The 14757-nt window shown below is 45.3% G+C and overlaps 2 protein-coding genes across 7 annotated transcripts in view; one reads left to right on the top strand and one right to left on the bottom strand.

The window, feature by feature from the left end:
• Positions 1–14757, top strand: part of VAMP1 (vesicle associated membrane protein 1) — a 67505-nt gene that overhangs the window by 14085 nt on the left and 38663 nt on the right. For 4 of the 5 annotated variants that reach the window (XR_008390928.1, XR_008390927.1, XR_008390926.1 and 1 more), the window contains exon 5: positions 5611–5754. The gene's annotated coding sequence lies outside the window, so the exon portion shown is untranslated. Of the gene's footprint in view, positions 1–5610; positions 5755–12353; positions 12601–14757 lie in introns of those variants that run through there. The other variant, XR_008390929.1, reaches the window with a different exon arrangement.
• On the bottom strand, positions 139–5487 carry CD27 (CD27 molecule). Of its 2 annotated transcripts, none has more exons than XM_037160256.2 (6): positions 4838–5487; positions 4538–4669; positions 1506–1679; positions 1136–1309; positions 842–961; positions 139–589 (listed from the first exon to the last, which is right to left on the bottom strand). In XM_037160256.2, the coding sequence occupies exons 1-6, from the start codon at positions 4971–4973 to the stop codon at positions 465–467; spliced, it is 861 nt and encodes a 286-aa protein (XP_037016151.1). In that variant the 5' UTR covers positions 4974–5487; the 3' UTR covers positions 139–464. The 2 variants fall into 2 exon arrangements, with proteins under 2 accessions (XP_037016151.1, XP_037016150.1); XM_037160255.2 differs by having other exon boundaries at positions 1136–1312; positions 4838–5486.

Raw genomic sequence — 14757 nt, 5'->3', positions numbered from 1 at the left:
CACACCTCTCCCTGCTCCCCCGCCGGGCACGCCCCAACATAAGTCTGGAGGGGAGAAAGCTCCTCCCTCAGATCCCTGGTCCGAGAGGAGGCTGAGTGGCCCATGTAGTAAGCTTGGAATTTCAGAGAGGCACTGTGCATCAGTTTGTCACTTTATTTTGCAGAGGTTCCAAATACATCACATGGGGCTGTCTAGGCTTAAGTGTGCTTTATAACTGGAACCCAGGAACCGAGGCAAAGCTGGCTGGGCCAGGACACATCCTGCTTCCCACCCTGGTCCTCCCATGGGTCCTCATCACTGCCGGTCTCAAAGGCACTTTCTCAAGTCTGCACACAGGAGAGAGTCCTGATGAGGGCATGCTGCTGAGATTGGGAGTGCCAGGTCTCACTGCTTCTGGATGGTCAGTGGGCTGTGCTGGAAGCTAGGCCTTTGTTGCTGTGGTGACCCCTCCGGGGACTGCTGGCTCAGAGGTAGGAGTCAGGCTCAGGTTTTCGGTAATCCTCTTGGATGGGGATGGCTTCACCTTCCTCCTCCCTGGGACAGCTGTAAGGACAAGGCTCAGCAGGCACCCCCGGATTTTCTCCTTTGTCTGCAGAAAGAGAAGCAGACCAATGTTGGCCAGTGGTCAGGACAGGGTGAAGGGAGAAGAGACTAGAGCAAAGGAGGTAAGCTTGGGGGAGGGCTGTCAGGAGGGCCTCCGCCGAGAGGAAGACTAGGCAGGAATGAGCCAGGATTGGTAAAGACTAGGGAGGCTTCCATGAGGTCCCAGGCCTGGGTGGCAGGGCTGAGAAGGTGGGATGGGGTCAGGGACAGGACTGGAGACCTGTATTTTGTCTCTTACTTAGTCCATATTTTCGTTGTTGATGGAGGAACAGGGCTCCGACCACGGTGAAAACAAGCAACATTCCAGACAGGATCACAAAGATGCGGATGCATTCTGAGCTGCACGGGGACCTCTGGGCTGTGGTTGGCAGGGGCCACACAAGAGTTTTGTGGGAGGACCTACCCTTTGACTCCCCTCAGCCCAGCCCTTCCATCATCCCTGCCTCTCTCCTTTCCCCCTTTTTCTCCTCTCTCCCCCACCATTGCGCCAAGCCCTTTCCTCATCCCCAGACTCTGCTCTTCCTCTTCTTACCTGCTCTCCTAGTTACTGTCTGGCTGGCTTCTCTCTTGGACTCTCCTGTATGCATTCTCTCCTGGGGTGGGGAATGTGGAGGAAACTCACGTGGCCAATGAGTGGAGAGAGCTGGGGCAGGTGGGCTGAAGTCAGCCAGAGTCTGTGCATGCCTGGCTGTCCTGGCCTCCAGCACTTCTGGGAAAACAGAGACTGGGTGAGTCAGGAAAAGACCGGGCTGAAGGCCGAAGAGGCCTGAGAAGCACTGGGTGTGATAGAAAGGCAGAGATAGGCCGACCAGGCAACTCATGGAAGTGGGCACAGAAATGGGGGTGCTGCTTGAGGGTTACCCTTACCCCAAGTGACTGGACTTACTTTTCCTGGAACTTACTTTTGGCATAAGGTAAGTGGGTGGGGTGTGGGTCTGGAGCCTGTGATAGACGAGGGGTCAGCGAGGGGCCTGGAACGGGGTCACAGTCGGTGCACTCCTTGTCCCTGCACTCCTGGCCCTTGGGGCAGGCACACACAGTGTTGGTGGTGAGGGTGCAGTTTCGAATGACATGACCTGGGAACAGAGGAGGCCAGAGGAACACAGACACTCAGGCCTCTGAAACCTGCAAGGTCTACTCACTTAGTCCTCTCTCCGAGCTTCCACCAGGCCCACCCCAACCCTGCAGAGGCAGGCCCTCCCTCACCACCACCCAATATACCAGCACCTCTGCCATTAGTAGTATTGTTATTAAGGAAAAAACTTGCACCATTTAGAAAATTCATGGTTGAGAAGTAGACACCATGAAAAGTAGAAACAACTTACATGATTTTTCTCTTACTCACTGAGATTTCTACCATTGAATTCTAGTAGAGAGAGGTAGACTCGTCACAAGTGTAAAGTTTGAGAAATTGGTACCAATTGGGCTCAGGTGTAACCAGTGCCAGGTCAAATGGAAGGTACGGAACCAGTAGTGTTATCCCTTTCCAAGAATAGCCACTAGCCTGATTGCCTAGCATCGCAAGTTCACTTTGCCTGTTTTCTTTTGTAATATATACTTGGAATCATGAACATGTACCCCTTTTCATCTGGCTGCTTTTACTCAACTCTTTGAGACTAACCCATATTAGTGAGTGTAAATACAGGTCACTCATTCTCATTACTGTGTAGTGTGAATGTTGTGTGAATATACCACATTTATTCCTTCTCTGTTCTACTGCATTTAAATTTTTTTTATTTTAAAGAGGGGGGAAGAGAAGGAGAAAGAGAGGGAGAGACATCAGTGTGAGACAGAAACGTCGATTGGTTGCCTCTCCTACCTGCACCAAATGGGGACTTAACCCACAACCCAGGCATGTGTCCTGACTGGGAATTGAACTGCTGATTTTTTCTTTACAGGGTGATACCCAACCAACTGAGTCACACTGGTCAGGGCTCTTCTATTCTACTGTTAATGTGCATTTGGGTAGTTTCCATTTTTTTAGCAATTAGAAATAGTGTTTCTATGGTCCCTGATAGGTTTTTTTCAACTTTACTAGAGAATAACTTGATTACTGACATCCATTGCCTTTAAGTGTACATTTTATTCAAGTGTAGAGGTCAGGTGCTGGGTAGCTCAGTTATACCGTGGGTGGGGGGTATCAGGGTGCTAGAGTGGGATGGGCTCACAGATGGTCGGGGTTGAGAAGAGGAAGGTGATTCCAGAGGAGACAACGACGCTTGGATGTGGGCCAGGCTTGAGCGGGAGCCTGGTGGGACCTTAGAGCAGCACACTCATGGGGACCCGGGGAAAGGAGCCCTGACAGGTGCTGAAAGGGAGGGGTGCTGAAAGGGAGGTCGGAGGGTGCCAAAGACTGCCACTAACTCTAACAATCTGCCTTAGTGTTTGCCTTTAATCAGGAAAGAGAGAGGGACCCAAATTCCTTCTTGTCATCCTTATGCCCCCTGGCCTCTTCTTTCTGAATTCTGACTCATTGTCACTAGAATTTGGTTTCCTGTGGCTGGCCAGGAATGGTGAGCCCCCCTGGACGAGGATCTGCAAGGGAATAACAGGAACAGGGCAGGGGGTGGTGGTGGAGAGAGGAAGAGGCAGGCAAAAGAGCAGAGGACTGAGAAGGGGGTGATCACGAGGGTGTCCACCAAAGGGAGAGGAATAGCTAAAGAAGGGGCTGGGATTGGGTAAAAATTGATGAAGTGCCATTGTTTCCAATGATGAGTGTCCAGAGACCTGAGAGTTCTTTTTACCATGTATAACCTGTGCACAAAATTCCAGCCTGATATCTGGTACGTCTCCATCTTACAGATGGGAATACTGAGGCGGAAGAGGATCAAACTCATTCAGCCTCCTCCCAGTCCAACTGCTCAGCCCTGCAGCCAGGTGCTGCCTGAGTGCTCTGGGGAACCTGTGGGCCGTGTCTCACAGAGAAGGGTCATGGATCGGGCTGCTTGGAACACACTGGGGGGGGGGGTATAGACTGGCTCAGTACCGGGAGAAGTCTTTCTGGTGGAACCTGCAGAGTGAGTGGGGCAGGTTTCGAAAAAAATTTTTTTTTCCAACCCTGCTGGGGTTGCTGTCAAGAAGGGGAAAACATCTGTTAACTATCATTTTTAAGTTAAGTAGACTGAAGAATACTTCTTGTATATTTAAGATGTTGTGGTTTGATCTGCAATGCTAAATCCTTTTTTGCTTAGTTAGTTTTTTAAAGCATACAGTACTAGAAGCCTAGTGAGACCAAACATTTTACAGCCAAGGAGTGAAGTAGTTCTGCTAAGTAGTCCTCAGGTGTGTCCTGCTGCGGGACGTTTGGTCGAAGGGTCCGCTTTAAAATCTACTCTGTACACTGGCACATCGTTTCTGAAATTCTAGCTACAATGGGGAACTAACAAAAGGATTCATGACACAGCCCAGATTTTACACTTCTTTTAAAAAATGAAATTACAAAATAAGAAAAACACAAGCCACATGCACATGCATTTTCCTCAGTCGATTTTTGTGCAAGTAAAGGTGGTTATCCATTGACTAGTATATCCCTAGAAAGATGTATTCAAAGTTCCAAACAAATGTCCACTGCAAACCCAGCCAGTTCAAATGTGTGTGTGTGTGTGTGTGTGTATCTGTGTGTCTGTGTGTGTGTATGTGTGTAGGGGACGGGTTGTTGCTTGGCTGAAATCTGGGATCCTAAAGCTACTTCCCCCTTTCTATCGCCTTCATGCCAGCCCTGGACTCGTTCTCAGCAGTCCATCAGATTTTGCTCACCCCTTCCAGGACACTAGAGTTCACCCCACCATGTCAACATACCCGCTCCCAGGGCACTCCATTTCCCAGCATTGGCTCCGCTCGTAGCCTTGAGGCAACCGACGCTCTGACTCCCCCCCACTTAGCTCCTCTGCACCCAGCTCTGCCACCTGGCTCCCCAGGAGCTTTCCCATCTCACCAGAGTTACAGTGCCGACAATTTTCACAGTGGGGCCGGGAGCTGTGGTCTGGTGAGTAGGAGATCCCTGGCACACACGGACGACACTGAGCAGCCTTTCCGTTCCCCTCACAGTGCTTCTCGAGGAACATCCCTGTGAGCAGAGGTCCAAGGTCAAGGCTGAAGGGAGGCTGCTTTTCGCTCTCTGCAAAAGCGGTGCCTCTGGCACTGCAGGATTCCTCTCCTTGTGGAGCTAAGACTTCCCCCCAAACCCAGTCCTCTCCCGCAGTCAGCGGACCCCTGGCAAGGCCTCCTCTCTTACCTGGCTCACACATCTGGCAACACCATTTTCCCTGAGCCCAGTAGTGCTTCTTCGGGCAGCCCTGAGAGGCTAGGGTAGCAGAGAGCCCCACCAGAGTCACCAGAACCCACAGCCAGCAGGAAGGCAGCCAGGCCATGGCTCCTGCCCAGGGAGCTCTTTCCGCCACTGACTGCTGGCCTCGGTGCTGGGTGCTGTTTCCTCCTCTTTCACCCGCTGGGCAGCAGCTACAGGTGCTGTTGCTGTTGATGTTGCTGTGCTTTAGGTGGCAAGCTAACCTTTGATGGCAGCTGAAGCTCTACTGTGGCTCTTTTTTTTTTTTTTTATAGCAGCAACCTCTTACTCCCCCACTCTTTCCGCATGCTGGGTGCTGGGTGCTGGGTGCTGGGGTGAGTTGTTAGAGGCCAACGCTGTCAGATGACCTGCTGCTCTTTGAAGTCGGCCCCTCCAACACGCAGCTTCTCTGTCGCTGTCTCTCTGGTGCTCATGAAGAATTTAACTCTCTGTGCCTGCCTCTTTTATAAAAGGCATAAGAGGTGGTCATCCACCTCTCCTGTTCATGCACTTGTACGCAAGATGCCCACACTACCGCCCTGTTCACAGTGTCTAAGTTCATTGGTGTGTCCCCTCTTTCAGCCACCACAGAAATAAGCTTCTTATTTCACAGGGACAAGCAGTTTAGAGAAGGAAGGGAAACCAGAACTGACTGCCTGCAACAGGGTCAGGTTTTATTTTTTTTATCTTCATCAGAGAACTTTTTTTTTTATTGCTTGTAGAGAGAGAGGACGGGAGAGAGAGAAACATCAATGCAAGAGAGAAGCATCCATTGGTTGCCTCCGGTGCTCACCCAGACCAGGGATCATAGGCTCAAAGTCCTGGGATCATATGCGTCCAAACCGGGGATTGAACCCGCAACCTAGGTATGTGCTCTGACTGGGAACTGAGCCCACAACCCTTCGGTTATGGGATGATGCTCCAACCAACTGGACCATACCGGCCAGGGCCAGGGTCTGGTTTTAGAATTTTTCAGATTTGGGGAAGAAACTAGCAGCACAAGACACTTCATAGGGCTGGGGTAGCAGGCATAGTCAAGCACAACATCTCTGCAGCAAAACTATTGAATATTTCAACTACGTGGAGTGAACAATGACTATAACTAGCCTTGCTTTGCGTCAGCTGACGCCTGGTTTTACAGCCAAAAGAGCTTGCTATGAGTGTTAGAATGGTCGACAAGGGACTTAAACTTGTGGCACGCTCTGTGCTAGGAGATCACATATGGTCTCATTTAGTCTCCCTGCCAGTCAGTGATACAGGTATTACCCTCTGCCCATCTGTCCTTCCCTCCTCACCCCACTGTCACCTTTATTTTCCCCTTCCTGCCTCTGGCTGTGTCAGTCACTGATGTCCTGAAGCCCCCAGGGCATCTCCCCTATAAGACTTGGGCACTGGGATTAAAGGTCAATGCCAGTGGGTCATCTCTTCCCTGTTTCTATTCTTTTATTTTATTTTATTTTTTATGCTTACCCAGGGCCATGCTTATTGATTTTAGAGAGAGAGAGAGAGAGAGAAACATCAGTGTGAGAGAGAAACATTGATCAGTCGCCTCTCATATGTGCCGCAACCAGGGACCAAACCCACAACGCAGGCATGTGCCCTCATCAGGAATTGAACTGGGGACCTTTCTGTCCACGGGCCAACACTCCAACCAACTGAGCCACACTGACCAGGGCTCACTTCTTCCCTATTTCTGTGGTTTCGAGAAGAGTGGAAATAACTGGACTTTCCCCTCTTTGAGTCCCGGAACACATGGGTCAGATGGCCTGCCCGCCCCTTTCCCTGAGGATTGAGGTGTGAGGTGGCTTACTTCTCTGGGCTGTTTTTCGTTCAGGGGTTTTGCAGTTGTTTCCACAGGGCTCATAAAATGTCACACCCTGTGATCTCACATGTCAGATCTGTTCTCTATCTCACTCTTCAGTTTCCTTTCTCTTCATTTTTTCCACCCTTCTGCCTTAACCCGACCCCCTCTAGTCTCCAGGTGGGTCCTCTCAAGTGGAAGCCACACATGGGTGTGATTTGAATATTAGTTAAGCAAAACCATCCTTTTCACTGTTGGTCAGGGCGCCCGAGTTCCCACCTCAGAGTGTTAACTTTGGGATTTGAGCATCTTGCTGTTGCTGCCCCATTCCCAGGTCATGGTCAGTATCTTCACTCTTAATCTTAAACAATGTTAGGGATTTTTTTTTTAAGATTTTATTTATTTATTTATTTATTTATTTATTTATTTATTTATCTTTAGAAGGGAAGGGAAGGAGAGAGGGAGAGAAACATCAATGTGTTGTTGCCTTTCGTGGGTCCCCTGCTGGGAACTGACCTGCAGGGAACCAGCCTGCAACCCAGGCATGTGCTCTGACTGGGAATCGAACCGCGATTGTCTGCTTCGCAGGCCTGCACTCAATCCACTGAGCTACACCAACCAGGGCTGGGAGTTAGGGATTTTTAAGGAGAAACTTGCTGAAGCAGGAATTGGAGGACACAGAGAACTAAACCTTGACTAGACCCTGAGCTGCTCATCCACCTGAGGCCTGTGTCCTCTGTGCCGAGGCCCATGTCCCCTCTTCTACTCACCACTCATCCATGGCTGGTTCTCCCTCTGATCAAGGGGAGGAAAGCCAGGTTCCTGGACTTTACTGTTCTCCCGCTTTCTGTGCTGTTTGCGATACTTGTGATGAGTATCGGCTTACTGGACAGTGCCTTCCTCTTGTCTATAGGCCCTGTGAGAGCAACCTGTTGACCTCTCTCAGAATCTTCCATCACCTCTTTCTCTTTGAGGCTCAGCTTCTCCCCATACTTGTCTGGCACAGATATGAGGTGTTTTCACAACAGCTCCCTCCTTTTCTTGCATCTCCAGAGACAGGCCCACAGAAGCTTCTCTTTTGACGACTTCCATTACTTTTGACAGGCCCTGACCAACCCTGAGTCTGGAGCAGTGACTATAGCCTGAATGTCAGCTGGGGTCACCTGGCTCCTTAATACCTGCATAAGATACTCATTTTCCAATGAGGGCAGGGCCTGGACAGTTTGGGGGAGATGGGGCTGTTGACTGACACAAATCCCAATGGGTCCAGTGTTATGTAGCCTCTAGTTCTGCTTCCTCTTTCAGCTGAAGTCTTGTTTTTCCTTCTCTGCTCCTGGCTGAGGAGGAGGCCCCACATTTTGGACACAGGGTTGGGTTTTCTTGAATTTTCCTCCAAACCAACTGTAAACAGAAGGCTGTTAAGTATGGCAAAATTTTTACTGAAGCTTTATATATCATAAGAATACAACTTAAAATTGCATTTTGCATATTCTTGTTCTTTTAAAAAATTTTATTGTTCAATTACAATTGTCCCCATTTTCTCCCCATTACTCTTCCCTGCCCTACCCACCCCCACCTCCCACATTCAATGCTGTCTCCCCACCCTGCATTGTCTTTGTCCATGGGTCCTTTATACATGTTCCTTGACTTGATTCTTCCCCTTCTTCTCCCCTCCCCCCTCCCCTCTGGCCACTGTCAGTGTTTTCTTTATTTCTGTGTCTCTGGTTCTATTTTGTTAGCTTATTTTATTGATTAGGCTTCACTTATAAGTGAGATCATATGGTATTTTTCTTTCACTGCCTTATTTCACTTAGCATAATGCTCTTCAGTTCCATCCGTGCTGTCATGAAGATTAGGAGCTCCTTTTTTCCTGCTGTGTAGTATTCCATTATGTAAATATACCACATATTTACTGATTTTTTTGATCCACTCATTTACTGGTTGGCACTTAGGCTGTTTCTAACACTTGGCTATTGTAAATAATGCTGCTATGAACATTGCAGGGCGTAGGTTCTTTTGAATTGGTATTTAAGGATTCTTAGGGTATAATCCCAGCAGTGGAATTGCCAGGTCAAAAGGAAGTTTCATTTTTAGTTTTTTGAGGAAATTCTGTACTGTTTTCCACAGTGGCTGCACTAGTCTGCACTCCCACCAACAGTGAACTAGGGTTCCCTTTTCTCCACAACCTCGCCAGTACTTGTTGTTTGTTGATTTATTTATGATGGCCATTCTGACCAGTGCAAAGTGGTATCTCATTGTGGTTTTAATGTGCATCTCTCTGATGGCTAATGATGCTGAGCATCCTTTCATATGTCTCTGGGGCTTCTGTATGTCATCCTTGGAGAAGTGTCTGTTCAGGTCCTCTGACTATTTTTTAATTGGGTTGTTTGTCTTCTTGGAGTGGTGTTGTGTGAGTTCTTTATATATTTTGGAGATCAAACCCTTGTCTGAGGTATCATTAGCAAATGTATTTTCCCATATGGTTGGTCCCCTTTTCATTTTGCTGATGTTTTCTTTAGCCATGCAGAAACTTTTTAATTTGATGTTGTCCCACTTGTTTATTCTTTCTTTTATATTCCTTGCTTTAGGGGAAATATCAGTGAAAATATTGCTGTGTGGGGTATCTGAGATTTTCCTGCTTTTGTTCTTCTTTAGGACTTTTATGGTGTCACAACTTATATTTAAATCTTTTATCCATCTGAGGTTTATTTTTGTGTATGGTATGAGTTGGTGGTAGAGTTTCATTTTTTTGCCTGTAGCTATCCAGATCTAACACCATATGTTTAACAGTCTCTTTTTACTCCATTTTATGCTCCTGCCCCCTCTGTTGAATATTAATTGACCATAGAGACATGGGTTTATTTCTGGGCTCTCTATTCTGTTCCATTTGATTTATGAGTCTGTTCTTATGTCAGTACCAGACTGTTTTGATTATAGTGGCCTTGTGATACAGTTTGATGTCAGGTATTGTGATCCCTCCCATTTTGTTCTTTCTCAAAACTGCTGAGGCTGTTTGGGGTCATTTATGGTTCCATATAAATTTTTGAAATGTTTGTTCTGTATCTGTGAAATATGTCATTGATATTTTAATAAGGATTTTGTTGAATCTATAAACTGCTTTGGGTAGTGTGGACATTTTGATGTTAATTCTTCCAATCCATGAACATGATGTATGCTTCCATTTAAGTTGTCTTCCTTAGTTTCTTTCTTCAGTGTTGTGTAGTTTTCTAAGTACAGGTCTTTTACCTCCTTGATTAGGTTTCTTCCTAGGTACTTTATTTTACTTGTTGCTATAGCAAATGGTTCCCCCCCCCCCAATTTCTGTTTCTCATATTTCATTGTTGGTGTACAAAAATGCCTTCTATTTCTGAATATTGACTTTGGACCCTACCATTTTCCTAAATTCACTTATTAGATCTGATAGTTTTTTGGTGGAGTCATAGGGTTTTCTAGGTATACTATCATGTCATCTTCAAACAGTGGCAGTTTTACTTCCTCCTTTCCAATTTGGATGCCTTTTATTTCTTTTTCTTGTCGATTGCTGTGGCTAGTACTTCCAATACTATGTTGAATAGAACTGGTGAATGCGGACACTCTTGTCTTGTTCTTGATCTTAGTGGGAAAGCATTTAGTTTTTGCTGATTGAGTATGATGTTGGCTGTAGGTTTCTTGTATATGTCCTTTATATGTTGAGGCATGCTCCCTCTACTCCCATTTTGCTGAGTGTTTTTATCATAAATGAGTGCTGTACCTTATCAAATGCTTTTTATGCATCTATTGATATGATCATGTGATTTTTGTTTTTCCTTTTGTTTATGTGATATATTATGTTTATTGATTTGTGAGTAGTGTACCGTCCTTGCAGCTCTGGGATGAATCCCACTTGATCATGGTGTATGATCTTTTTAATGTATTGCTGGATACAATTGCATATTCTTGTTCTTAATGGTCCTTCCCACCCCCGGGATTGATCAGTGGTCTGGCTACCCTACAAAGCAGTGAGGGCATTGACTATCTTGCTGACGCCTCTCTCTCCTTCACCCCCATTTTGCTTTCACAGATTGACTTTCAGAAATCTGGCAGGTATCATATCTCATTACTCTTCAGCCCCTAACCCCACAATTAATCTTGGCTCTTTATAAAGCTATAACCAGAGTCAAAGTTCTCCATGGTACTAAACTCTCTCCCAGATTTTTTCTTAGAAGGAAATTCTGTTGTATTACCTAGATGTTAGAAATCACTTTGTGATCCTTATCAACTAAACCCCTTATATTTCTAGCCATTTTGTCTCCCACTCCACTTCTTTTCTTTTCTTTTTTTAAAAAAGTTATTTATTTCTTTTTAGAGAGAGGGGATGGGAAGGAGGGCGAGAAGGAGAACAATATCAATATGAGAGAGAAACATCATTTGGTTGCCTCTTGCACACACCCTGCTGAGGGACCGAACCCACAACCCAGGCATGTGCCCTGACCTCGAATCGAACGGGCAAACTTTTACTTTGTGGAATCATGCCCAACCAGCTGAGCCACACTGGTCAGGACTCCCACTCCACTTCTTATTCTTCTACTCCTACTTTGATGACACCGAGCTACTACTGGTCACCCACTTCTTTAGATTTTCCTTCCCAGAGAGCCTTTAGAGAGCAGCTGAGGACAGTGGGTGGGTTGATTGTCAAGGGACTGGGTATTCACATCCTCATTCTGTAATTTGCATTCCTGGGTCTTAGGGGGCTCACCAGCTGTGGGTATTTCTCCTCACCTCTGGTTTTTTTAGTATTGCAGCCCCAGTCCTAGTGTCTCCTACCACATAAGGTACTCACTGAATGTTAGATGGTCCAGCTTCAGCCTTGTTCCTTGACAGTTCTGTCCACAATTATAAAATTGAAATTTCAGGGAGTCTAAGGCCACATTGACCTCCTAAATTCTACTCCTCATTCATTTGACAAGTATTGTTGCATGTCTATTCTGTTCCAGATTCCAATTAAGCGATAGGACACAAAGATGAAAAAAATAAACCTGTGCTCTGGTTGGCATGCCTTGGTTGGTTTGATTGTTGTCCCTGCACCAAAAAGGCATGGATTCAATTCCCAGTCAGGGCACGTACCTAAGTGTCTGGCTCAGTCCCTGATTGGGGCATGCACAGGAGGCAACTGATCCATGTTTCTCTCTCACCTTGATGTTTTCTTTTTTTCCCTCTCTCTCACCCTTCTCCTCTCTCTAAAATCAATAAATATATCCTCGGGTGAAGATTAAAAAAAAAAGAAAAAGAAAACTAAAAAATAAACATGTGCTTTCTCCCCTCATGGAGTTGACACACCAGTGAGAGTCAGACATTGAGCAAATAACCTCAAAGGCGAATGTGAAATTATTAGTGATGCTCATTATTGCAGCACCATGAAGGGGAGTCAGGGTGTGATGCAGGTGCCTGTCCACTAGTAGGGGGATTTGAGGGAGTGACAGTGCTTCTACAAGGAAGCACAGTTCAGCTGAAATGTACGGGGTCTGACAGAATTTAGGTTCTTTGGCGATTTGTTATAGCAGCCACAGAAAACTAATAATACATATAGGTCCTCTGGCATTTGTTTGAGCTTTGCTATGTAGCCTACATAGTATGTGGCTGTAAATGTTTTTGTTTTTTTAAAGATTTTTATTTATTTATCTTTAGAAGGAAAGGGAAGGAGAGAGGAGAAACATCAATGTATGGTTGCCTTTCGTGCGTCCCCTGCTGGGAACTGGCCTGCAGGAAACCGCCCTGCAACCCAGGCATGTGCCCTGACTGGGAATTGAACCATGTTGTCTGGTTCGCAGGCCCACGCTCAATCCACTGAGCTACACCAGCCAGGGCACTGTAAATGTTTTTATGTGTGCTTGAAAAAAATGTATAATTCTGATTCAGTGGTCTCTCAACATCTTTGATTTTGTATTGTACTTAATTGATAAAATGATTTTGAATGTGTATCCCCAAATGCATACATTTTTAAATAAATTGTATTTATAGATTATATATTCAAATATAAATTCTGTATATGTATATATAGACATTAAAAAGGACAAGCTACAAGTACATAGTCACATAAAATATAGAAAGGATGAGAAAAAGTTGGGGAAACAGTTTTTTAAAATATTATTTTTACTATTTACAACATAAAAGATCATTTTGCTCTCACTAAAATAATATATAACAACATTTTGTACAATATAACAATATACTAGTAATAATACATTTAGTAATAGCAATGAGCAATATAATTTAATGTTTCATTATTTTTAAAAAATCTTGCTTCAGTCTTTTATTTGTAGTGACTAGTAGATTTAGGTCTGAGTTCAAATATTTGGTTTTAATGGCTGACTTAGATGAAAAAGGTGCTCTGGGTCAAACTGTTTATGGGATGTTTTCTAATTTGGAATTGCAAGCCCATCTTCAACAAGGCTTGCATTTCTGGCTTCTAGATAGAACTAGTCATTGTGAGCCTCTGTCTTATTAAGTCTAACCAGCATAGGATCCAAATCTAGCAGAGCTGGAAAGAAGATTTCTGATCCTGTGGGTCTCTCCCTTCATTTTACAAATGTCCTAACCCCTGGTGAGGAGGTGAAATGACTTGCTCTTTGTGGCAGAGTTGGGAGAGAAGCCAGGTCTCCTGAATCCCAGCCCACTGCTGACCAGAGCACTTTCAGGGCCACACATATCGGGCGCTCGGTGCATGCGTGGAACCGAGTTTACACATGACAGTACCTCCTGAGCTCAGCCTGCAGACTTGTCTTCCTGTAGGCTTGTCTTGCCTATAGGCTGCTCTTCCTGTATGTTATTGCTGCCTGTCTCAGAGACTGTTCCCTGAACTTTCACCCTATGAAACAATCTCAATGTTTTTCTTTGCTTTTCTTTCTCTAAATTGAAATTTAATTATTCAACTAATATATTTATATCATCTCTTTATGGAAAATTCAACCAGTGAAATCCATCACTTCCACCACCAGTTATATACACTAAGAATTCTTGCACATGTGCCCCAGGAGCATTGTCTTGACCTGCCTCAGTTGTGGGTTTGATCTCCAGTCAGGGCACATAAAAGAATCAGCCAATGATGCATAGATAAGGGGAACAACAAATTGATGTTTCTTTCTCTCTCTTTCTCTCCCCCGCCTCTCTAAAAATCAATTTAACAAATTTAGAAAAAAATAAAGTCCATTTTTTTCTATTGGCCTAGCACCTCAGTCTGGCAGGTGGAATTCTCCAAGGGCCCCAGCACACATGTGTTTTGGATTTTGTTTTGTTTTGTTTCCTTTTATAAGTAATATCTGTCCTGAAACTTCTTTTGCACAAAGAACAATTTGATGTAACCTGGTAGCCAAGGAGAGTGGACTGGAATATGCATGCATTCCACATTCATCATGAATAATGACGATTTCACTGTGCTAGTTAGTGGGGGTGGTACATGCCATTGAGGGAGCGTGTGTACTCTGTGGCTGTTGCTTTCAAAATGACTGAGCAAGTAGAGCAGTAGATCAAAATTTGATCTGCATCAAATTTTGCATTAAGCTTGAACGTTCCTCCATGGAAACTGTTTGGATGATGCAATGAGTGAAGCACAAATAAAAATGTGGTACAAACACTTCAAAGATGGTCCAGAACCTGTTGAAAGTTATCCATGTTCTGGAAGGCCTGCAACAAGCAGAACACCTGAGAATGTTGAACCTGTATAGTCTTCAATCAACAAAGATTGGTGACTTACAGTGCTAGAGCTAAAAGCTGATCTGGAGATTCTAGAACCTACTGTGTCTGAGATTTTGACATAGGATGTTGGCATGAAACGTCATGTTGAAATTTTTTCCCTGGCCTCTGCTAACCAGAGCAGAAGGAACATCATGCTGTAGTTGCTAGTGACTTGATTCAAACCTCTACCAATGAACCAGATTTCCTCAAGGAGGACATAACTGGAGATGAATCATAGGTCTGTGGCTGTGATCCCAAAATGAAGGTCGAGTAGTCTTAATGGAAGTCACCTGGTTCTCCAGGCCCAAAGAAGGCACAGCAAAGTCACAGCAAGATCAAGACCATGTTCACTGTGTTT

The sequence above is a fragment of the Artibeus jamaicensis genome, unplaced genomic scaffold (assembly GCF_021234435.1).
Source record: "Artibeus jamaicensis isolate MK-2021 breed Jamaican fruit bat unplaced genomic scaffold, CSHL_Jam_final contig_233, whole genome shotgun sequence".
NCBI classification, from domain to species: Eukaryota; Metazoa; Chordata; class Mammalia; order Chiroptera; family Phyllostomidae; genus Artibeus; species Artibeus jamaicensis.
This window is presented reverse-complemented; position numbering and strand designations above follow the sequence as displayed.

Bases quoted from the DNA above. Each gene is read 5' to 3' on its own strand.
- CD27 (XM_037160255.2), bottom strand. From the start codon at position 4,973: ATGGCCTGGCTGCCTTCCTGCTGGCTGTGGGTTCTGGTGACTCTGGTG. The intron at 962-1,135 runs GTAAGAAGAGGA...TGCCAACCACAG, and splicing joins GACAGTAACTAGGAGAGCAG to CCCAGAGGTCCCCGTGCAGC. The intron at 590-841 runs GTAAGAGACAAA...CTCTTTCTGCAG, and splicing joins ACAACGAAAATATGGACTAA to ACAAAGGAGAAAATCCGGGG.